This window comes from Chiloscyllium punctatum, chromosome 19 (genome assembly GCF_047496795.1).
Source record: "Chiloscyllium punctatum isolate Juve2018m chromosome 19, sChiPun1.3, whole genome shotgun sequence".
Taxonomy (NCBI): domain Eukaryota; kingdom Metazoa; phylum Chordata; class Chondrichthyes; order Orectolobiformes; family Hemiscylliidae; genus Chiloscyllium; species Chiloscyllium punctatum.
Window position 1 is genome coordinate 43,452,682 of NC_092757.1, and position 25,521 is coordinate 43,478,202.

At 42.2% G+C, this 25,521-nt stretch overlaps 1 protein-coding gene across 8 annotated transcripts in view; it reads left to right on the top strand.

Annotated features, from left to right (window-relative positions):
- Positions 1–25,521, top strand: part of LOC140491294 (SH2B adapter protein 2) — a 125,338-nt gene that overhangs the window by 16,619 nt on the left and 83,198 nt on the right. For 4 of the 8 annotated variants that reach the window (XR_011963275.1, XM_072589280.1, XM_072589282.1 and 1 more), the window contains 2 exons: positions 2,562–2,675; positions 18,091–18,953. Coding sequence is in view for 7 of the 8 variants with exons in the window: in XM_072589280.1 (XP_072445381.1) it covers positions 18,117–18,953 (837 nt within the window). In the remaining variant the exon portion in view is untranslated. Of the gene's footprint in view, positions 1–2,561; positions 2,676–17,298; positions 17,352–17,394; positions 17,418–18,090; positions 18,954–25,521 lie in introns of those variants that run through there. The other 4 variants (XM_072589286.1, XM_072589287.1, XM_072589284.1 and 1 more) reach the window with 3 other exon arrangements.

A 25,521-nucleotide genomic window follows, 5' to 3' on the forward strand; every position in this document is an offset into this window, starting at 1 on the left:
ATAAGTGCCCATTGGTGGGTGGAAAAACTTGGCTGTTTCTCTTGTCTTCATTCGTGAGTGCTCCCTCACTAAACATTCATTCAACCTTAACAGAAGCATCATATCGAAGACCACTGTGTGATGCCTGAATGGGTGGCCACATTCATTGTGTTAGAGTCATAGAGATGTACAGCATGGAAACAGACCCTTTGGTCCAACCCGTCCATGCCGACCAGATATCTCAACCCAATCTAGTTCTACCTTCCAGCACCCGGCCCATGTCCCTCCAAACCCTTCCTATTCATATATCCATCTAAATGCCTCTTAAATGTTGCAATTGTACCAGCCTCCACCACATCCTCTAGCAGCTCATTCCATACACATACTACCCTCTGCATGGAAAAAGTTGCCCCTTGGGTCTCTTTTATATCTTTCCCCTCTCACCCTAAACCTATGCCCTCTAGTTCTGGACTCTCCGACCCCAGGGAAAAGACTTTGCCTATTTATCCTATCCATGCCCCTCATAATTTTGTAAACCTCTATAAGGTCACCCCTTTGCCTCTGATGCTCCAGGGAAAACAGCTCCAGCCTGTTCAGCCTCTTCCTGTAGCTCAGATCCACCAACCCTGGCAACATCCTTGCAAATCTTTTCTGAACCCTATCAAGTTTTGCAACATCTTTCCGATAGGAAGGAGACCAGAATTGCGCACACGATTCCAACAGTGGCCTAACCAATGTCCTGTACAGCTGCAACATGACCTCTCAACTCCTGTACTCAATAGTCTGACCAATAAAGGAAAGCATACCAAACACTGCCTTCATTATCCTATCTACCAGCAACTCCATTTTCAAAGACGTATGAACCTGCACTCCAAGGTCTCTTTGTTTAGCGACACTCCCTAGGACCTTACCATTAAGTGTATAAGTCCTGTTAAGATTTGCTTTCCCAAAATGCAGCCCCTCGCATTTATCTGAATTAAACTCCATCTGCCACTACTTAGCCCATCTGGTCTGGATCCCATTGTAATCTGAGGTAACCCTCTTCGCTGTCCACTACACCTCCAATTTTGGTGTCATCTGCAAACTTACTAACTCTGCCTCTTATGCTCACATCCAAATCATTTATGTAAATGACAAAAAGTAGAGGACCCAGCACCGATCCTTGTGGCACTCCACTGGTCACAGGCCTCCAGTCTGAAAAACAACCCTCCACCACCACCCTCTGTCTTCTACCTTTTTGAGCCAGTTCTGTATCCAAATGGCTAGCTCTCCCTATATACTGTTTCAAGACATCCAGCACTTCCTCCTCTGTAATCTGGACATTTTGCAAGATGTCACCATCTATTTCCCTACAGTCTATATCTTCCATATCCTTTTCCACAGTAAATACTGATGCAAAATATTCATTTAGTATCTCCCCCATTTTCTGTGGCTCCACACAAAGGCCCCCTTGCTGATCTTTGAGGGGCTCTATTCTCTCCCTAGTTACCCTTTTGTCCTTAATATATTTGTAAAAACCCTTTGGATTCTCCTTAGTTTTGGCAAATAGAATTATCTCCTGTCCCCTTTTTGCCCTCCTGATTTCCCTCTTAAGTATACTCCTACTTCCTTGATACTCTTCTAAGGATTCACTCGATCTATCCTGTCTATACCTGACATTTGCTTCCTTTGTTTTCTTAGCCAAACCCTCAATTTCTTTAGTCATTCCCTATACCTACCAGCCTTCCCTGATAGGAGTATACTTTCTCTGGATTCTTGTTATCTTATTTCTGAAGGCTTCCCATTTTCTAGCCGTCCCTTTTTTACCTACGAACATCTGCCTCCAATTAGCTTTCAAAAGTTCTTGCCTAATACCGTCAAAGTTAGCCTTTCTCCAATTTAGAATTTCAACTTCTGGATGTGGTCTATACTTTTCCATCACTATTTTAAAGCAAATAGAATTATGGTCACTGATCCCAAAGTGCTCCCCCACTGACACCTCAGTCACCTGCCCTACCTTATTTCCCAAGAGTAGGTCAAGTTTTGCACCTTCTCTAGTAGGTACATCCACAGACTGAATCAGAAAATTGTCTTGCACACACTTTTTAAGAAATTCCTCTCCATCTAAACCTTTAACACTATGGCAGTCCCAGTCTATATTTGGAAAGTTAAAATCCCCTACCATAACCACCCTATTATTCTTACAGATAGCTGAGATCTCCTTACAAGTTTTTTTTTTTCTCTCTCAATTTCCCGCTGACTATTGGGTGGTCTATAATACAATCCCAAAAAGATGATCATCCCTTTCTTATTTCTCAGTTCCACCCAAATAACAACTTCCCTGGCTGTATTTCCGGGAATATCTTCCCTCAGCACAGCTGTAATGCTATCCCTTATTAAAAATGCCACTCCCCCTCCTCTCTTGCCTTCCTGTAGCATTTGTATCCTGGAACACTTAAGCTGCCAGTCCTGCCCATCCCTGAGCCATGTTTCCGTAATTGCTATGATATCCCAGTCCCATGTTCCTAACCATGTTGATTAATAGTATTGCCAATCTTCTCTTGGGAATTGGAATGTCTCATTTCTTGTGTTTTTATTTACAGGACAAGGCACCCTGCAACAACAGTGATAGAAGAAGGAGGTCTTTAATATTGACCCCCACAAGAGTGGGGAAAGACCAGAAATGCTTGGAAGCATGGCCATGCTGCATCCTTGAGGTTTGTAAGTTCCTTCCTGTCACTTGCTGATGACTGTATTCACTGAAGCAACACAAACCAGGAGCAGACCATGACTAGGAGCACGCCATTCAGGCCCTCCTCAAACTTGCTGTACCCTTCAATTAAAATCATGGCTGGCTACTCCACATTCCCTCCTACTCCTGAGCACCTTTCACTGTTCATTTATCAAAAACCTATGTACCTCTGTTTTAAAAACAAGCAAAGATTTGCTTCCACAGTCTCTCAAGGAAATGAGTTTCAAAGACTTTAGATCTGAGGAAAAAAAAATCTCCCCTCCCTCTTCACCACCCGCTCTCTCCTCGGCTGTTTCAGTCAATGGTGTCCACAATTTAAAAAAAACAATCAATTAAATCTCCATTTCAGTGGGTTTTTTCAGCTCCATTCTCTCCATGTGGTAACTTTTCAATCCACTGTACTGTACACAAAAGGCTTGGAATGTGTTTGGAACCCCAAAAAGGTCATAGATGCTGCGAGTCTATTGACTGAGATGGTAAATAACACATAAGGGTTTCTAGGGATAAGGCATAAAGATACATTAAGTGAAGTCAAGCAGTAAATTGGCCATTATTCAATTAAATGTTGAAATAGGCTGATGGGCTGAATGGTAACCTGCTTTTTGATATTCCTATAGCATGATATTTTCACACAGATGTCTGAATATGATTGTAATTCATTACTTATTGCTGAAATCTCATTCAGACTTCACCACAGTTCTTCAACTGTTGTTAAGCAATATATTATAATAGCATTAAGAAACTGGAGAAATATTAGCATATTTATAAAGATTTGCACTACCTGCTGTAACACTGATCAGAATCTGACATTGGAGTGTGTGGGGCTGATTTCCCTTCCTCTTGAAGGCAGTGTATTTTGGACAGGTTGTCTGCCTGTGTTGTTCTTTTGTCTGAGGCATTCCATTTTCTTTAGGCATCAATGATCTGTTTGTGTCATGAACTATTTTAAATGCATGGCCCGGTCCAAATCCTTGCTTTTGTTTTTGTGAAATCTTATGCATTATGTTGAACAACATTTGATCTTCTGTACGATCACAGACCAGACAGCTCCTGCTTACAACCTGCCCTTTAGATTCCTACTCTTTGCAGCGTGCCTGGTTGACTAATCTATAGATGATTGTAGTGTGCACAGCTTGAGTGGGAGAAATTGCAGCTAAACAGACTCATTACATCACCTAGCTAACAAAGGGGCCATTCACTGGGATTATCTTTAGAACAATCAATCTGAAATTTCAGTGTTAACTGCTCGGTGGAAGTTGAATATGGTTATAATGCTCAGTTACTATTGAAAACAAGAGTTTGCACGTACCCGATATTGGGCCTTGGGTCGATCTTACTGTACACTTGCTAGATCTCCTGAAACTGTTCAATGGTGAAGAGGACTACAATTTTGGGTCATTGTGTTCTGACAGCAACCTTTTGGGTAAGTGTTCATGGTTGGGGGGTGGTGTTGGTGGTGGAGTGGAGTCCACTGGAGTCAGTATTGGCCCTTTTGGATATAACATTTCCCGACCCCTCTGCTCCACATTCAAACACTGTTCTAAACTTGTGCCTGTTAAGTTTCCTGTAAAGTTAAACATTACGGGAACCATATTTTTGAAGATAACTGTTGCATTGGGTTATGGGTGGTGGATTAATATAGTGCTGCCACTAATTCTCCTTTTCTATGCTATGTCTACTTATCAGTGGATAATTACAGGATTCATAATAATAGAGGATAGATCACAGTAAGTCTTATCGAGAAGATCACTTGCCTTACATGACATGAGGTAGTTTTGTGCATGCTAGTAATATGTACAAATTAAGTTGACTAACTGAACATAACTACTCCTGACTATCAAGAGTCAGAGATGACATGTCTGTCTCCATTAGGACAGTATGCTAAAGTGCCAGATTCTTCATCCAAAGGCTGTGCGATTTATTAGCATATTGGGTGGAACTTAATGCAACTTCAATATTAACTCTTCCACAGTCATTGTCTTCCATAACATCTCGGCATAAGCTATTTTTCCTTCCACAGTTAACATCTATACACCCGTGTATAAGCACTTACCAAGTTTCTATCTTCAAAAATGCAGGCAATCTGAAGGTTGCACAATTCTTCCAGAACACATTCCCTCTGAACTGGAATATTTGTAGCTCTTTGGCTTAAGATTGGTTGGTCTTGATTCTGATCTTACAAATGATTTTCTATACCGACAGCTCCTGCTTAAAACCTTTAGATGCCTACTCTTTTTCAGCTGCTATATAGATGATTGGTGTATAATTGTAGCGTGCACAGCATGAGTGGGAGAAATTGCAGCTAAATTGATTCAGCCTCTCCGTATAGCTCAAACCCTCCAACCCTAGCAACCTCCTTGTAAATCTTTTCTGAACCCTCAAGTTTCACAACATCCTTCCTAATAACAGGGAGGCCAGATTTGAAAGGAATATTTCAAAAATGGCCTAACCAATGTCCTGTACAGCTGCAACATGACCTCCTAAGTCCTATACTTAATGCACTGGTCAAGAAAAGCAAGCATGCCAAACGTTGCCTTCCTTACCCTGTCAACCTGTTGATTTGCTTTCAAGGAACCATGAACCTGCACCCCAAGGTATCTTTGTTCAGCAACACCTCCCCAGCACCTTAGTGTGTAAGTTTCTACTGTTTTGCTTACTCATTGTGTTGACTTATCACAGTCCTCTAGGCTATTTGTAGGTTCTGTTGCTCTCCTCAGGTCAGGTTGCTCTTCTCCTCTCAGGATCTGTCTGTGCCTTTTCTGGTTTCTGCTCCCCAATATAATTTGAATAGCTTTCTCCAAAGTTAACTTGTTTGGACTGTAAGAAAATTGACAAATATATCAAAAATGCTACAAAACTTGCTGCCTCTTCTGACGTCAAAACTATCAGAACATTTTTTAAATTAGTCTGAAATCATTAATAAAATTATTTACAGATTCCCCTAAATACTGAGCATTTATGACAAATCTTGCTCTTTCAAGAATTTTGTTTGGTCTCTCGGTTGACATTTTAAATCTGTTCAAAAATATCTGTGCCTCCTTTGTTTCGGTGATTAGTAATGTCATCTGCTATAGGATCCAATTAATACATTAGTATAGTGTCCAGTTCAGCTTCAAACTTAATCCTTAATTTTGAAACCTATCCATATATCAATAATTATTTTCTCTAAGATGTCCAGTCCCTGTTTGGCCAATCTTTGACATTGACTCTGGAAGTATTGTTTCTCTATACATTGCTTCTTCCTCTGTTTATTTTTCTTCTTGCTTTTGACTCATGAGGTATGGGTAGAGTGAATGCACTCAGTCTTTTTCCTAGGATTTAGGAATCTAAGACTAGAGGGCATCAGTTTAAGGTTAGAGGGGAAAGAATAAAAGGGAACCTGAGGGGCAACTTTTTTTTTGTGTAGAAGGTGGTACACATATGGAAGGAGCTGCCTGAAGTGGCTGAGGCAGGTTCATTAACAACATTTTAAAAGACATTTGGACAAATACATGGATAGGAAAGGTTGAGAAGGATATGGGCCAAGTGCAGGGGAATGGGGTTAGTGTGGACCAGTTTGGGCCAAAGGGTCTGTCTCTGTGCTGTAGGACTCTGATTCCATGAATGCATCTTAAATCTTCAATATCTCAATGCTGTTTGTAACTTGCTACATATTGTAGTCTTGCATTAAATTCATGTTGTTTCAAGTTTGTTGCATTGATGTCTGAAGACATCTGTAATATAACAATGCTGCAATATTTTCTTTGCTAGCTTTCAAATTATGCATTGTGGCAATACTGGATGAAATTCCCCAACTGAGCTTCAGTTAGCCAATGAACTGTGCTATGCTCCTACTTGCATGTTTAAATTGGGTTCATATCAACGCTGCACCTCTATGTAGTTTACTATATAGAGATAATATATAAATTTTAGATTTGCTGCCTTCTGGAGGCTTTCTCTTGTCCTCTGCAGTTTAAGCTCTACAATTGATGGAAAACACACTTCCTATTTTCCATGGCTCAAACCATGATACATGTCACCTTGCACAAAACTTAAATGAAGACCTGTAGTTATGGTCTTAATAAATCTTGCTGACAATATTGTGGTTCCAACATTCTAAAAATCTTACACTTTTTCTTCCTCTGTTAAACTTGCTCTTCAAATCTTTTACAATTTCTCTTTAGTTGTTCCAAATGAAACTGCCCCTTTTCTGATACAGTGGGAACAAATTACTGCAGATACTGGAATCTGGTGATCACAGTGTGTCAGATAGCATCCATGAAGAGAGCAAACTAATGTTTTGAGTCTAGGTGAATCTTCATCTAGACTGAAACATTAGCTTGCTGTCTCTATGGATGCTGTCTGACGCACTCTGATCTCCAGCATTTATTGTCTTTCTGATGTAGTAGCCTTGCAAGAAATTAATTTTCAGGCTTTTGTTATATGGAGCTCACTTGTGATAGTATCAATGCTGGCTTTGCAGGATAAGTACACCCTTTTCCTTATAGCCTTTCCAGCTGGGGGTTATTTTTTTTGTGTGTTTGTTTTTTTTTTGCACGGCACTGTTATTGTAACTTTTTATCCCTAACTCTTGAGACCTCCAGCTTTACTTCTGGAGATCGTCCATTAGAACCACAGTGCTTCCCTCTCTAAGAAGTCTGACTCGCTTGTACTTCCTTCCGAGCCTGCGCTGATTTCTTGTGTCTCTGATCTGAAGTGCAGATCACCTTCTGGAGTTTTCATTCTGCTTCTCCCACGAGTGCTGCGAACTACTTGTTGGATTTGTGTGCTTCACCTGCTGACTGGCTGCCTAGGTTTTCATAAAGTGGTATGTTTTTAAAGTGTTAAGTTCTTAGTAATTTTATTTCTGCAATGATGCCACTGCTGATCACCATATCATATTGGACTCTGGATGGTTGAAGTACTGCCACTGGTCTGTCTTTTGAGTCTAAGGGCCAACCTTTATTGTCAGTGGTGAGCCTTAACCAGAAAAAGCACTTGTTTTACATAACAATACATTTAGGTCAGAGATTCGTTTGCCAAGCTGGTGAGGTTTGCTGCAGACTTTACATCATTAGTGCATCTTCAATAATGTGGTCTATCCCACCTGGTATTTGTGTCTCTGCTTTTTTGGTACTTCCAGTTTTGTATGTGGAGTCCAGTTCAACATATTTATTCATTTGAGTTCCAGTTGGAATGGCAGGCTGCAAGGAATTCTGTTTTACCTGTGCTATGATGGTTACATTGTCCCCATTTGTGTCCTTCATTGTCTGTGTGGTTGGAAATGAGGGAGTATCGGTCATGCCTGACCATGGCGATTTGATGTTTGTGCACTCGTATGTTAGTTAATTGAGTAACGATGATGAGCAATATTCCCTTTGATCTTTTTTGGGGTGTGGACCTTTTTCTGGGGTCTATGCATGGCATGGACCTCCAAAACTAATTAGGCTTCAGAGGAGCCTCAGCTTAGAGGGAACGTTGACAATAAGTGCATGCTACATTGATTAGTTAGGCCTGTTTACTTAAAATTATCAGGACCCAGGGGTGACATGTCTGTCTCCATTAGGACCTCCTGCTAGACTGCCAGATTCTTCACCCAAAGACTGTGTGACATCATCAGATTGGGTGGAGCTTAACACAGCTTCAACATTTTAACTGTTTCAGAACCATTACCTTGCACAACAGTACCAGCCTCACAACAAGCATTCAAAGGGAGCACATGATATCAAACGGGCACAAGGCCCCTGTTTGCATAAACAAAGAGGAAATTTTGATTCACCTGCGTACCTTTAGTGTTTTACTTTTTACAGGTGTCTGTGAATGCATGCTCTTCCTGCAAGACCCATTGTGGAGAAACATTTTACATTTTAACTGGTGAGGGTATCATAAGCTCCAACAGAAACATTTGAACAGTGAAAACCAATAGACCAGAACTTCTGGCATCTGATAACTTTTTAATCAGGGCATTTAATGTTGATTTTATATGGTTGGGGAGCTGAAGACTCCTTTTTTGTTGTGGTTGTCCCAGGAATGTCACGTTCCCCTTTCACGTCACTGTATGGGAGTCTTGACATCCATAAGGTTTCTCAAACCGTGCTGAAAAACAACAACTTCACGCAGTTCGGGTTGGAAAGTGGAACTGGAAACTGTGTAGTAGTGAGAGGAGGCAATGTCTATTTATAGCTCCCACTTATCTCTGGAGCTGAAAAAAGGCAAAGGGTTTAATGGTGGTGCCAAGAAATACAGATGTGACAGATAATATCTGAAACTGGAGGAAAGTTAATTACAGCACCGTCTGTGTTTCCAACCCGTTACACCCAGAATATTCCACTATTCCCACATTGATTTTAATTTTAAATGAGTTGTTTGACCTGAAATATTACTATGTTCAAATATTTATATAACTTTCTTTAATTTGAATGAAAGAAAATGAATAAAAACTAGTTTTTGGTTCTCATGGGGCTGCACATTGTAAGGTCAGTAGGATCTAGTAAATCTCTTTAAATAATGCTTTCAATTCAACACTGAGCATGTGTCCTTCCACGATCTGGGTGAAGCCCAGTTCCTCTCTGAGGAGGCAATGGCCAAGTGGTATTATCACTAGGCTATCAATCCAGAAACTCCGTTCATGTTCTGGAGACCTGGGTTTAAATCCCATTGTGGCAGATGGTGGAATATGAATTTGATAAATGATCCTTAAATTAAGGGTTTGATGATGACCATGAATTTGTTGTCAATTGTCAGAAAAACCCATCTGTTTCACTCCTCCATTATGGAGGGCAAACTGCCATTTTTACCTGCTGTGTCCTACATGTGACTCCAAACTCTCTAATGTAGTCGACTCTGACTCTTAAATGCTCTCTTGGTAGTTGGGGGTGGGTAATAAATGCTGTCCTGGCCATGAGTGAATAGACAAAGAAAGTCTGTGTGTTCACCATACTTGAAAAATGTGGTGCTAGATAAACACAGCAGGCCAGGCAGCATCCGAGGGGCAGGAGAATCGACGTTTCGGGAATAAGCCCTTCTTCAGGCTTTACCCGAAACGTCGATTCTCCTGCCCCTCGGATGCTGCCTGGCCCGCTGTGCTTTTCCAGCACCACATTTTTCAACTCTGGTCTCCAGCATCTGCAGTCCTCACTTTCTCCCTGTTCACCATACTTAGCAAGTTAGTTAACAATTTGAAGATATGCTTAATATCTCTTTCCTGTGCGTTTGATATCACACTGTATGAACTTTTTCTTTCGTCAGTTCATATAGCCACCTCACTCTTTTTTAATGCTTTGCTGCTGCTGTACACTCCGATGACCAGAACCAGCTGACAGTTATTGAGCAATAATCTTTTTTCTCTCAATGGTATGTGATGTGATATCCCTTCCCCTATACTAGGCTGACACTCTATGGGACCATTCAAAATGTTTTGGCTGTAACTGGCAATCAAGGAAAGGTCATCATAGTCCATAAAGTGCACTTTTATTCATTAAACTTGTGGACACTGGTCCAGTGCAATGAAATAAATTTTGGGGGTGAGTTCTCAAGTGGGCGATTATTCCTGCCTGTGATAGTGGTCATGTATGATGTGCCTAAGGTGTTTCCACTGACACTCCACCTAGAAGCAACCATAGACAAACTGCTGGATAAAAATAGACCAAGGCACTCCACCACTGGTTCATCTAATCTCCTGATACCATGTGACAACGCCTGTGGCGATGGTGACTTGCCACAGCTTTTCATTTACAACAGGCTTGGACATGAGGGGTTGGATTTTAGGGTAGGCATTGAGATGCTATCATTTCGCTCCCATATAGCTCCTGACTTTGTGCAGATGGCATGCGAACAGGACGGGCAATGTGTGTGGGGTGGCACTCCATTGCTCACAGGCCTCCGATCTGAAAAGCTACTTTCCACCACCCTCCATCTTCTATCTTCGAGCCAGTTCTGTATCCAAATGGCTAGTTTTCCCTGTATTCCATGAGATCTAAGCTTGCTAACCAGTCTCCCAAGCTCCTACTTCGTCATGATTTTGCTACAGGATAACTTATCGAAGGCTCGGGTATTGGGACAAGGAGTTCATAACTATGCTCCTTTTTCCTGAATCCTTTTCCCCATTTCAGAGTTTAGGACAAGTTTTAATAACATAATGCAATATTGTAGTTTCAGATTGGGAAGCATGTGTTGGGGAGGGAAAGCAGTCTCTTGGTGTACCGGTGAATGAAAAATGCATTGAAGGATTTGACCTTCAAACCACAAGTTGAGAATAGCATTTATGAATTTAGTGTGAATATCCAGCCTGATCTGGGAAGGAAGCAGAAATGTACAAAAGCAGGATGGAAAAACATGACCAGTGGTTTACAGTAAATTTGTTATGATTTCAAACAGCTTTTGAATCTTGTAAATATTTTTCTGGGAAAAAAATGGCAAAATGCTGGAAATCTAAAATTAATTCAAGAAATGCTAGAACTATTCAGTAAGTATCGATCGTAATTTTAATCCTTCTCTCTCTCCTCAGGAAACTGATCACATTAGGCATATGGTCTTGGATTAATGTCCTGTCTGATTTAGATGTGGTGGGTGTAATAGTACACCATTCTTGTTGTATCATGCTGTGAGGAATCATGTGAATGATTGGGGTGTGATGTAAACTGTGATTATAGGTTAGCATTGTCCTTGTATCACCATGTTCCAAGTATCACTTAACTACAGTTCTGTACCAATTTGACAGGACATCTTTGTTTTTCAATTCTGTCCTCCTAGAAACGAACTTCAGTGTTTTGTTGGGTTTTTTTTCGATTTTGTGAACTTGGATCTTTCTGTCGCCCATTTGAACAATTATTTTCTGAGGACTATGGGGTCTCTTCTTCCTACTAAAATGTTTCACCTCTCTCTCATCTTTACTGAGGTTCCTCATACATCCATTTTACAAGTTTATTAATAACACACTGTTTTTTGTCACAGTTCCTCTCCTTTAATGTGAACTACACCTCAACCCTGCCAACAGCTTGGCATTACCTACAAAATTTGAAATTATCTTCGCAAAAATAAAATTGATTCAGGAGTTAGAGTGGATGTGATCATTTCTCTGGTTCATTTAACAAAGATATCACTGGAAGCAAAACCCAGCAGTTGATGAATTTAGCAGATACTTCGGTGCTTTTCAACTGTTCTGTGGCATTGACACATTTGGCTGCACATGTCAAGAACTTCATAACAGCAACCTTTCAGAATACAAATTCTGCAATTTTCAGACTATGCCCTCTTGCGGTCTGATAATAATATAACACTGCAATTCATAATGGTCCTCCATCTTTGATAAAGCTATAGTCTGCCCCATGTATTTCTCTATTGAACGTTTCCTGTCTGATTGGTCTTCAGTGTTATCTGTGTTGATGCTGTGAATAGCTATACTTATTAGTATCACACTCCGATCTCCTGACTTCTGGCCAACTGGGCCCAAAGTTGAATCTGCCTGGCTCCAGAAGGGCAACTCAAAGTAAAATTGTTGTCTTTGATCTGTATGATGTCCTCCCAATTGCCAATAGCTGCCACAAATTCAGTACCAATCCATCCATGAGCACCCTCCAATGCTTAATATATGAGGAATGTTTGAGGACTCTGGGACTATACTTGATGGAGTTCAGAAGGGTGAGGCGGGGGGGGGGTGGGGGGAAATCTGATTGAAACTTACAGAATACTGAGCAGCCTGGACAGAGTGGACATTAGGAAGGTCTTTCCATTGGCAGGAAAGACTAGGACCAGAGCACACCGCCTTAGAATAAAGGGAGATAGGGAGAAACTTCTTCAGCCAAAAAGTAGTATATCTGTGGAGTTCATTGCCACAGAAGACAGGTCATTGAGTATATTTAAATCGGAGAGAGTGTTTTGATTTGTCATGGGGATCAAAGGTTACATAAAACATAGAAAAGTACAGCACAGAACAGGCCCTTTGGCCTACTATGTTGTGCCGATGTTTAATCCTAATGTCAATATAATAACTTGACCTACGCACCCCTCAACGCACTGCTACCCATGTGCATGTCCAGCAATCGCTTAAATGTCCCCAATGACTCTGCTTCCACCACCACCGCTGGCAATGCATTCCGTGCATTCATAACTATATGCGTAAAGAACCTACCTCTGACGTCTCCTTTATACCTTTCTCCTAATATCTTCAAACTATGACTCCTCGTACCAGTCAAACCTGCCCTGGGGAAAAGTCTCTGGCTATTGACTTTATCTATTCCACTCATTTATCTTGTCCACCTCGATCAGGTCTCCTCTCGTCCTCCTTCTTCTCTCTAGAAAGAAATGTCCGAGCTTATTCAATCTTTCTTCGTAAGACAAGCCCTCCAATCCAGGCAGCATCTTGGTAAACCTTCTTTGCACCCTCTCCAAAGCCTCTCTATCTTTCCTATAGTAGGGCAACCAGAACTGGACACAATATTCCAAGTGTGGTCTCACCAAGGACTTGCAGAGCTGTAGCTAAACCTCGCAGCTCTTAAACTCGATCCCCCTGTTAATGAAAGCCAAAACGCCATATGCTTTCTTAACAACCCTATCCACTTGGGTGGCAACTTTTGAGGGATCTATGTACTTGCACACCCAGAACCCTCTGTTCCTCCACACTGCCAAGAATCCGGTCTTTAAATCTATATTCAGCATTCGAGTTCGACCTTCCAAAATGCATCACTTTGCATTTATCCAGGTTGAACTACTTCTGCCATTTCTCAGCCCAGCTCTGCATCGTGTCTATGTTGCGCTGCAGCCTGCAGTAGCCCTCTATACTATTGCTGACTCCTCCAACCTCTGTGTCATCTGCAAATTTACTAACCCACCCCTCAACCTCCTCATCCAAGTCATTTATAAAAAACTACAAAGAACAGAGGCCCAAGAAGAGAGCCCTGCGGGACCCCACTCAACACTGACCTCCAAGCAGAATACTTTCCATCTACAACCACTGTCTGCCTTCTGTTAGCCAACCAATTCTGAATCCAGATAGCCAAATCTCCCTGTATCCCATACTTCCTGACTTTATGAATAAGCCTCCCATGGGGAACCTTAATAAATGCCTTGCTGAAGTCCATATACACCACATCCACTGCTTAATTTATGAGGCATGACCTTCCTTCACTAAGCCATGCTGACTGCCTTTAATCACACTATGCTTTGCCAAATAGTCATAAATCCTATCCCTCAGAATGCTTTCCAAAACTTTGCTGACCACCGATGTAAGACTGACTGGTCTGTAATTGCCAGGGATTTCCCTATTACCGTTCTTGAAAAGAGGAACAACATTCGCCTCCTTCCAATCCTCCGGTATGACGCCCGTGGAGAGTGAGGAGGCAAAGATCTTCAGCAGCGGCTTAGGATAAATTTTGTCTGGCCCTGGGGACTTATCAATCTTAATGCTTTCCAAAATTTCCAGCACATTAACTTCATCAATCTTGATCTGGTCAAGACTGTATCCCAGCTCCTCAAAGTTTTCATTCACAACAAGGTCCCTTTTTTGTTGGTGAAAACTGAAGCAAAAAGCTCATTTAGGGATTCCCCTATCTGCTCAGACTCCACGCACAAGATCCCTCTGCTATCCCTGATCAGCCCTACTTTCTCCCTGATCGTGCTCTTATTCCTCATGTATGAGTAAAATGCCTTTGGGTTCTCCCTACTCCGTCATGCCAAGCCTTTTTCGTGCCCCCTCCTGGCTCTCCTCAGTCCATTTTTGAGCTCCTTTCTACAAGCCTGTAATCCTCTAAAACTGTGTTTAGATCCTTGCTTCCTCCACCTTACGTAAGCTGCTTCCTTCCTTTTGACGAGAAGCTCCTCTGTTCTCCTTATCCAAGGTTCCTTTAATCTTGCCCCTTCTTACCTGTCTCGGAGGAATAAATTCGTGCATCAGTCACAACAACTGCTCCTTAAACACATGTCTGCTGTGCCCTTTCTGTGAAACAATTGCTCCCTGTGTGTAGTTCTGAACTCCTATCTGATAGCATTATAATTTCATTTTCCCCAATTAAATATCTTCCCTCGGTGACTGTTCCTTTCCCTCTCCAAGGCTGTGCTAAATGTGAGGCAGTTGTGATCACTGTCACCAAAGTGCTCTCCCACCGCGAGATCTAACACCTGTCCTGGCTCATTGCTGAGCACCAAATCCAAAATGGCCTCTCCCCTCGTCGGTCTGTCTACATACTGAGGAAGGAAACCCTCCTGAACACACCTGACAAAAACGTCTCCATCCAAACCATCTGCACTAAGGAGGTTCCATTCGATATTGGGAAAGTTGGAATCACCCGTAACAACAACCCTGCTACTTCTGCATTTTTCCAGGATCTGCCCACCTATGAGATCTTCAATCTCTCCACTTCTATTAGGGGGGCTGTAGAAAACCCCCAATGCAGTGGCTGCTCCCTTGCTGTTCTAACTTCCACCCATACTGACACCGTAGACAAACCTTCCTCAACAACCTTTTTGTTTCTGTAGCTGTGATGCACTCTGATTATCAACGTTCTAAACCCTGGAATGTCAAGTAACCATTCCTGCCCCTGTGAAACCCACATCTCCATTATAGCCACAACATCATAGCCATACGACAGGGAGAAAGTTTGAGAATGGGATTGTGAAACTTTATCAGCCATGATTTGAATGGCAGACCAGACTCAATGGGCCAAATAGCCTAATTTCTGCTCCTACATCTTACACCCCTTTATGATCTTGATGTCAGCTAGCAGACTGGCACTTTCTGGATGTATGTGTGCAACACACTCACATGTAGAGAGATCCCTGCACATCTTATTCCCTTTAGCACTGCCTCAGTATAATACTTCCATCAAACTTCAAGCATGTTCCCTTTGGCTGTGCTGAAGTGCACAGTTTGCTGATCGTTCTGGGATCAGAAAAGTCCTTTCGGCCACAGCTGATCGAAATTGAAACTTTAGAATTGTTAGGTGAATTTACAACAACTGGCAGAATCTAAAGTTGTTTGGGGTGTAAAAACGACCTCTGATAAGACCATAAAATACAGGAGCAAAAGTAGGCCATTCAGCCCTTTTGCATCTGTTATTCCTTGAAATGATGGCTTGTCTGATAATCCCCAACTCTACTTTCCTACCTTTTCCTATAACCCTGGATTCCCTTACTGATTAAAAATCTGTCCATCTCAACCGTAAATATACTTATTGACAGTCATAATATTATGATTCTCCAACTCAGTCATCCAACACACATTGATCCTACCTGGGTTCTTTAAAGATCCTTAAGGCCTCTCTAATTTCACCATGTACTTTTGTGGGAGCTCTTGGTTGACTTGAAGAGACTTCAACCTACCATTTAAAAGACAACTTCTTTCTATTGTAAGTGCTAAACAATGCTCTCCGAGAGCTAAATGCAATGGTGTGCTACCACGTTTTCACAAATAAAGCAAGTGTGAAAGCTTCTAATAAGATGGCCCACTGTCTGCTATCAGCAATATGACAGGCAGCACATTTGTGCTGAACAGGCTTCAGGCCTTTTCCAGAATGAAGTTCTACAACAACTGAAAGAATGTCAGATGGAATGGCGAAAAAAAAACCTTAAAACTACTGAAATCGACAAATAGGAAATCATCCAGCCCATCCTGTCTATTGGTGACAGATTTATCTAAAATTAGCAAGCAGTTCCTCAGCTTCTAATATTGCTAATATTATAAAATAAGAATTAAATGTTTCCTAGATTTGTTGGGAATTTTCAGTGTATGGGAATAAAGATAAATACAACTAGAAATAACCATGGTTCAATAACATGAGGGATTTACTGTATAAAACTTAACTAGGAGCATTGACTGGGTGAGGACAGGGCCTGTCTGAGTCATGAGGCAAATAACCAATTGATATTTAATGTGTAAACTATGCAATAGAACCTGGGGTCGGCATTGAAAACTAGTGACATTCTGTGGGGATGAGGTTCAGTAAAGTCAAGTCGCTATAGCCTTACCAGACCATAGGGCTGTTCTTTCATTAGAGAGCGCCGACTGGGTGATTTAACTTGAGGGCCACCAGACCTCAGGCAAGGGGAGAGGTTGAGAAGGGAAGTTCCTCATGATAACCTCAGCCGGTGATGGGAATTGAGCCTATTGGCATCGTAGCAAACCAACCATCCAGCCAACTGAGTTAACACCAAATTTTAGCCTTTGAGATATTAGAACGATCACATTGAGAATTTTGTATGTTAAAGAGAAACTAGAACATGGTGATATTTATAAGAAAATCTGCTGCTATCCTGGATGCGCTTTACTGTTATCAAACTCGAACATACCCTGCTTGTCTCTGATATTGCATTATCAGCAGGGAAGTAGCTATTTCCTGCGTGATTTGTTTTAACATTGTGCAATAAGCAGTTGCTATGTATTCAGAAATATAAAATATGTATATATTTATACACTACTCTTTGGTCAGCAGATGTTACATCTTCGCACATCCCTTTTCTTTGCTTGGTTAAATTATCCCTCACCAATCTGCTCCTCCAATGACAAACATTTAGCCAGCTCGTGACTTTCCTTGAATAATCTCACATGCATCAGTGGACACAGGGAGAATTGGTGATCTGTTTCTCTGTGGTCCTGCCTGCAAAGAAGCAGTGGGAGGTAGAAGTCACAAAAACAAACGCGCAGAGAGGGGGGGGGGAGGCGGAGCTGAACGTGAGTAGCTGCTGTTCGAGCTTATTTCACAGCCAGTAAATTATCAATGTGTTTCATTCTCCTACTGTGAGTGTTTTATTTCCCTTTTTCCCCCCCTCTTCGCTGTTTTGAACACTGAAGTGGGCTCTGATCTCATTCAGTTAATATTTCTAATGAGCAACCATTGAAATGTTTGGTCACAGTCAAGTGAGAAATCACGGATCCTTATGGCAAAGCTGTTTCGAGGAGTTCAACTTATTTCAGAAATCATTATTCCTTTTTTTAAGAAAAAGGAAGAGATCTTGTTCAAAGTTTATTGTGGAAACCTTTGAAATTTGATACTTCAGTAATTTGGCAGAAGAGCTCTGGTGGGGGATGGGGTGGTTAAATGAGAGTGTTTAAATTATGCAGTGGCTTGTTATGACCTGGAATGTGCTGCCTGATAAACTGACACTAGTTAAGTTTCAAGAGAGAATTAGAAATTAACTTACAACTGAGAATATTTCCGTGTAGTGAGGAGAGGGGGCTGGGGAGTTAACTCTCGTTAACTCTTTGAAAGAGCTAGCACAGACACAATGGCCCAAATGGGACAGTAAGTGTCCATGTGATTCAGGGATCCTTTTGGGGCAACACTGTGGTTCTGAAACTTGTTGTTCACCTCAAAGCACTGAGCTACCAATGTGTTGGTTTGGTGCTCACTCTAAGATTACCCACAGTAACCATGTCTCTCTCTCTCTCTGTCTCTCCCCTCCTTGTACAGCTTAATTGGGCTTCAGTGAATTCGCCATGAATGGTGACTCTGAAAGTCCGAATTCCCTACAACACATTCCAGACTGGAAAGAGTTTTGTGAAGTGCAGGCACGAGCTGCAGCGGCTGAATTTGCCCAGAAATTCCGGATATTTATCAGTGAAAATCCTCACCTCGAGTGCCCAGGGATAGAGACCACTTTCTCACAATACTTTGCTTCCCATTTTGTGGAATACTTTGCTTCGGAAGTAAACAGGCCATACCTGTCAGACTCCCCGATCAAGTCTACAATTGCTCCATTTTCAGACATCCAGAATTGCCAGCTGCCTTATGGTAAAGAAATTCTCCAGAGGAAAGAGAATTCCGATTCCCTTGAGAGTATAGACAGCACATTGAACTCCAGCAGGTACTTGAGGCAGGCGCAGGTCTGGGACATGTCGAACTTTGGCCATTCCAGGAGTTCAGAGGATGTTTCTGGCAGGCCAAAGTTTAAGAAAGGGTTTTCTCTGCGGAACATGAGTATGTGTATGGTCGATGGAATGAAGGAGATTTTACAATGGCGCTCCTCTGCCGAGCCACTGCTCGATGTGGGGCAGGGCAAAAGGTTAATCAGTCAAGATCCCTCAGGGAATAAATCGGAAAGTGAGGCCCGGGACAAATGGAGCCACAAACTAGAACGTTTGCGCTTGACACGAACCTCATCTGCTAAAGTGGAACTCCTGGATATTCAAAGAGAAGGCACTTTGAGGTACATGGTAGCTGATGACTCTAACTTGGTGAGCAGTACGCAGTGGCAGAAGTGCCGACTGTTGCTACGAAAAGCTATGAGGCTGGAGGGAGAACGCTTCCTCTTGGAGTTTTATGTACCGCCAAAGGTAAGATCCGAAATTCTTATCAACAGGGTCCTGGATGTGTGAGAGCTGGAACTTAATACCCATGTCTGGGAACAACCTAGCCAAATGTTCTCAGGGATTAAAGAGTTAAATTATGGTGCACAGACTTTTGTCCAGAGGTTGAGCTGTGATCTGATGGAGGTGTTTGAGAGTAAAGGTGTTTCACGGGGCAGATAGCTTCCGAAAGGAGATGCCAGAGCAATTTTAAAATCCAAGCTGGCCTTTTAAACTGTGAAGCAGCTTCTTTCCTAAGTTGTAGAAACCTGATTTGTCTCTCCTTCCAAAATACTATTCATACTGGGAATCACTTTTTTCTGACTGAGGTTGATGGAGGTCAGAGTATTGAAAAATATGGCCATTAAATGAAACTGCTCAGTCAGAGGAACTGACTCCAGACGCTGAGTGCTGTTCCTGTGCCTGATAGACTGCAATAGTTCTGGATTGATTGATTGATTGATTGATTGATTGATTTTTTTAAAATTTAAATACTGCCTTGAAAAAAATGCAATCATAGAGATGTACACCATGGAAACAGAACCTTTGGTCAAATTCGTCCAAGTAGACCAGGTAACCTAAATAAATCTAGCACCATTTGCCAGCATTTGACTGATCTCCCTCTAAAGCCTTCCTAATCATATACCCATCCAGATGCCTTTTAAATGTTGCAATTGTACCAGCCTTCACCACTTCCTCTGGCAGCTCATTCCACACACGCACTACTCAGCGCATGAAAAAATTGTCCCTTAGGTCCTGTTTTAAATCATTCACTCTCACCTTAAACCTATGCCCTCCAGTCAAGGGATAAATCTGGCCAGAAGGATAATGAGTGAGACAAAAGGAGATATTCACTCGGAATGAGAATGCACAAAATAGGTGCAAGAGTAGACCACTTGGCTCTTGGAGCCTCCTTTCCAATCCCTATTATCATTGCTTCAGTGTCTCTGTCTCTGCACATTCCCCTTGATTCTCTGAAAGGCCAAAATTCAGCCTTGTATATAATCAACAGTGGAGCATCCAAAACCATCTGAAGCAGAGGATCCCAAAGATTCATAACCACCTGAGGGAAGAGATTTCTTCTCCTCTCAAACTAAAATGATTGGTCCCATATTCTGGAACTCTGTCCTCTGTTTCCGATTTGTGGCAAGCAACTTGCTATTGTCTCTGCTGTTAAGACCCTTCACAGTAAGAATATAACTGGATATGGTAAAGTCTCTTAGCATCTCTACATCTGGACCAGACTGTCAGGATTCAACACCCACCTGCCCCAGGTTGAGAGAAACAGAAGGATAGGCCCCCTTGAGTTTGTTCTACTCTTCAATGTGATCATGGCTGAATTGATTAGCTTAGCTCCATTTTCCTGCCCACCCCTAAAAAGTCCTGGACTGCTATTTCAATTAAAAATCTGACAAACTCCATTTTGAATAGATTCGGTGGTAAAGTCTCTACCGTTCTATGTGGAAGTGAATTCCAAAGGCTACTGGTCCTCTGAGAAGGAGTTCCTCCTCTAAATAAAGGATATTCTACTCTATTCTTCTCACTTTTAAATGACGCACTAGCTAATTTTTCAAGTATGTCCCCAAATTGTTGATTTCATATCTTCTCAGCATCCACTCTCTATCAAACCACTCCTCCACATCCCCCCCCCCCACCCCCGAATCTTAACGTCTCAATTCGATCATCTCATTCTTGTAAACTCCAATTAGTATAGGCCCAAGTACCTTAAGTAAGGAGATTTAAAAACTCCCACTCTTCTAGATGGGGTGTCACTAAGGCATTCGCAGTTATAACAAGACTTTCCTATCTTACACTCTATCAGCCTTGCAGTAAAGGCCAACCTTCCATTGGATTCCTAACTGATGAAATTGGTAATGTTTTATGATTTTGTGTACAATGCCACCCAGATCCCTTGACTGCAGTATTTTGCAGTCTCGCTCCATCAGAATAGTCTTTTGTTTCACTATTCTTCCTGTCAAAGTGGATCACCTCACACTTGTCTGCATTATATTCCATCTGTTGAATCTTCACTTATTTACTTAACCTATCTGATTAGTCTATATCCCTTTGCAGACTCCTTGTATCCTCTTCCTATCCAGGTCCAATGCAACTGCTGGATGAACTAGGCAGTTGACGAGGGGCGGTGGGGTTTGGGGCAGGTGGGTGACGAGGGGCAGCAGGGTTTGGGGCAGGTGGGGCACAAGGGCAGCAGGGTTTGGGGCAGTGAGGCACGAGGGGCATTGGGATTTGAGGGAGGTGGGTGGCAAGAGCTGATGAACTCCTCAATACGAAACACTGGAACCGAATGCTGACCGGTGATATAGCACGCTGCTCAAAGGTCAGGAGCAGCAGGACCCATTCCCAGTTTCTGGCACAGATCTTCTTGTCATTTTAATTATCATCAGTTTGGCAATGGATAATATACTAATAACTTTTCTACTTTTGAAGAACTTCTTCGAGCCATACAGCATGGAAACAAACCCTTTGACCTGACTCCTCTATGCCAACCAGGTTTTCCAACACTGAACCAATCCCACTTGCTTCCGTTTGGCCCATATCCTTTGAAACCTTTCCTAGCCATGTATCTGTCCAAGTGTATTTTAAATGTTGTAATTGTACTTGCCTCTACTATTTCCGCTGGCAGCTCCTTCAATATATGCATCACCTTTTTGTGAAAATTGCCCCTTGAGTCCCTTTTAAATCTTTCCCTTCTCACCTTAAAATGATGCCCTCCAGTTTTGGATTCCTCTATGGTGAGGAAAAGACCATAAGACATAGGAGTGGAAGTAAGGTCATTCGGCCCATCGAGTCCACTCTGCCATTTAATCATGGCTGCTGGGCATTTCAACTCCACTTACCCGCACTCTCCCCGTAGCCCTTAATTCCTTGTGATATCTAGAATTTATCAATCTCTGCCTTGAAGCCATTTAGCGTCCCAGCCTCCACTGCACTCTGCGGCAATGAATTCCACAGGCCTACCACTCTCTGGCTGAAGAAATGTCTCCGCATTTCTGTTCTGAAATGACCCCCTCTAATTCTAAGGCTGTGTCCATGGGTCCTAGTCTCCTCGCCTAACAGAAACAATTTCTTTGCATCCACCCTTTCCAAGCCATATATTATCTTGTAAGTTTCTATTAGATCTCCCCTTAATCTTCTAAACTCCAATGAGTACAATCCCAGGATCCTCAGCCGTTCCTCGTTTGTTAGACCTACCATTCCAGGGATCATCCATGTGAATCTCTGCTGGACACGCTCCAGTGCCAGTATGTCCTTCCTGAGGTGTGGGGCCCAAAACTGGACACAGTATTCCAAATGGAGCCTAACCAGAGCTTTATAAAGTCTCAGTAGCACAACGGTGCTTTTATATTCCAACCCTCTTGAGATAATTGACAACATTACATTCGCTTTCTTAATCACGAACTCAACCTGCATGTTGACCTTTAGAGAATCCTCGACTAGCACTCCCAGAACTCTGTACTTTGGCTTTACGAATTTTCTCACCGTTTAGAAAGTAGTCCATGCTTGTATTCTTTTTTCCAAAGTGCAAGACCTCGCATTTGCTTACATTGAATTCCATCAGCCATTTCCTGGACCACTCTCCCAAACTGTCTAGATCCTTCTGCAGCCTCCCCACTTCCTCAGTACTACCTGCCTGTCCACCTAACTTCGTATCATCAGCAAACTTCGCTAGAATGCCCCCAGTCCCTTCATCCAGATCATTAATATATAATGCGAACAGCTGTGGCCCCAACACTGAACCCTGTGGGACACCGCTTGCCACCGAGACCTTGGCTATTCACCTTAGTTATGCTCAAACCTTCTAGTCTCAGTAACATCCTGGTAAGTCTTTTTTTTTTTGCATCCTTTCCAATTTAATAACATCCTTCCTATAGCAAGATGACCAGAATTGTATGCAGTACTCCAAATGTAGCTTTCCCACTGTCTTGTACAGCCGTATTATGACATCCCAACTCCTGTATTCAGTACTCTGGCTGATGAAAGGCCAGCGTGGTATTTAATCTCCCAAACATCACTCCCTAGTTATTAGTTCTTTAATTCAATGTGACCTATTTGAAAGTAAATCTAAGTTTAGCAAAAATTGCCAAATGTGGTGTTCTATCTGAATTAAACAAGCTCAATTAATGAACATGTTTCTCAAAAAATTTCAGTTGTGCATGTTAACTAACTCGGTAGAAAAGATTGGTTTTGCTAGGGTCCTTGTGGAATAAATTAGTGAAGGGCAAGTCAGCACAGTGAGATTTTAGTTTCTGATGGTTTACAAAAGTTTAGTGTGTGGAGGGAAAGCAGGAACAGAATTTCCAAAAAGTTGAGAGATCCAAATGTTTCCTTGGCTTGTGTCAAATTCCCTGTATTTAAGGCCAGTGAAGACTTTAATTCCCACAGCAGCAACTCCAGTTGAAAGAATTCCAACAAGCAATAAATTGCAAACCAACTGACATTTTAATTCCGAGATGCTGTGTGAATGAATACCGATTGAGAAAGATTTGATTCTGACTTTCAGTTCTGGTATATTTAAACCTGGCTGTCCTGCCTGATGAATAGATTTTTCTAGTTCCTGGACAGCATTGCACCTTTCAACCCCCACTGCACTTGGGTGGTAATGATACTGGTTGGGTTTGCCCGATCAATCAGTATTTATCAGCTACTGGCACCACAGTGACTTACTGCAAACAGGAGCTGTTTCCAACCCATTATAGAGGTAAAAACAATAACTGCAGATGCTGGAAACCAAATTCTGGATTAGTAGTGCTGGAAGAGCACAGCAGTTCAGGCAGCATCCAACGAGCAGTGAAATCGCCGTTTCGGGCAAAAGCCCTTCATCAGGAATAAAGGCAGTGAGCCTGAAGCGTGGAGAGATAAGCTAGAGGAGGGTGGGGGTGGGGAGAAAGTAGCATAGAGTACAATGGGTGAGTGGGGGAGGGGATGAAGGTGATAGGTCGGTGAGGGGTGGGTGGAGTGGATGGGTGGAAAAGGAGCTAGGCAGGTAGGACAAGTCCGGGCAAGTCATGGGGACAGTGCTGAACTGGAAGTTTGAAACTCCCCCTCCCACTCTGCCGAGGACATGAAGGATTCGACGTTTCGGGCAAAAGCCCTTCATCAGGAATAAAATTGCCCGAAACGTCAATTTTGCTGCTCGTTGGATGCTGCCTGAACTGCTGTGCTCTTCCAGCACCACTAATCCAGTATTTGGTTTCCAGCATCTGCAGTTATTGTTTTTACCTCGAGGACATGGAGGTCCTGGGCCTCCTTCACTGCCACTCCCTCACCACCAGACGCCTGGAGGAAGAACGCCTCATCTTCCGCCTCAGAACACTTCAACCACAGGGCATCAATGTGGACTTCAACAGCTTCCTCATTTCCCCTTCCCCCACCTCATCCCAGTTTCAAACTTCCAGTTCAGTACTGTCCCCTTGACTTGTCCGACCTGCCTATCTCCTTTTCCACCTATCCACTCCACCCTCCCCTCACCGACCTATCACCTTCATCCCCTCCCCCACTCACCCATTGTACTCTATGCTACTTTCTCCCCACCCCCACCCTCCTCTAGCTTATCTCTCCACGCTTCAGGCTCACTGCCTTTATTCCTGATGAAGGGCTTTTGCCCAAAATGTCGATTTCGCTGCTCGTTGGATGCTGCCTGAATTGCTGTGCTCTTCCAGCACCACTAATCCAGAATCCAACCCATTACAGCCCACTCATACTAACACAGGACTTAGCAGCAGAGTGTTTGATAAAATCATGGTCAATCTAATTATCGCCTCAACTCCTCTTTGCTACTACTAAGGAGCACTTTCAATCATAATATGACTGAATTTTACATAGTTTAAAGGATAGAAATATGGGTGCAAACCTACTGTTTTGAATTTATACAAGGGTAATTATGAAGCCATGAAAGCAGACCTAGGGAAAGTGAACTGGCAATTTGGGTTAAGGGTCAATAGAAAAGTAGCAGCAAACATCTAAAGGGATATTCCAGAAAGCACAGAATAGATACGCTCCAACAAAAAAAGTCAAAAATAATATCAAACATGAAGGATATATAGCTGTGCAAAATGTGCAACTGGACAGATTATAAAAACAGCAAAGAATTATTAAAAGATTAATAAGGACGGATAATGGAGTATTAGAGTTGGACAGACATATTAAAGAATTTCTATAGATTAGTGTTAAGAAAGAAATGAACCTATGGAATTTTCTGCCATGGAAAATGGTTGATACCAAAATAAGGAATGTTTTTGAGAAGGAATTAGATCTAGTTCTTCAGCTAAAGGGATCAAAGGTTATGGAGAGAAAGTGGGAACAGAGTAATGAGTTTGATCATAATGAATGACAGATCCGACTCAAAGGGTTGAATGACCTACCTCTATTTCTATGTTTGTGTTAAAAAGGTAAGTATTGATCCTAAATGCGCATGGGGAACGTTAATGGTGGATAAGGAGTTGGCAGATGAATTGGGCAGAGATTTTAATATCAGTCTTCACTAAAGAGGATATACGTAGCGTCCTAGAAAAAGCCTTCACTTGGGATTTGAAAG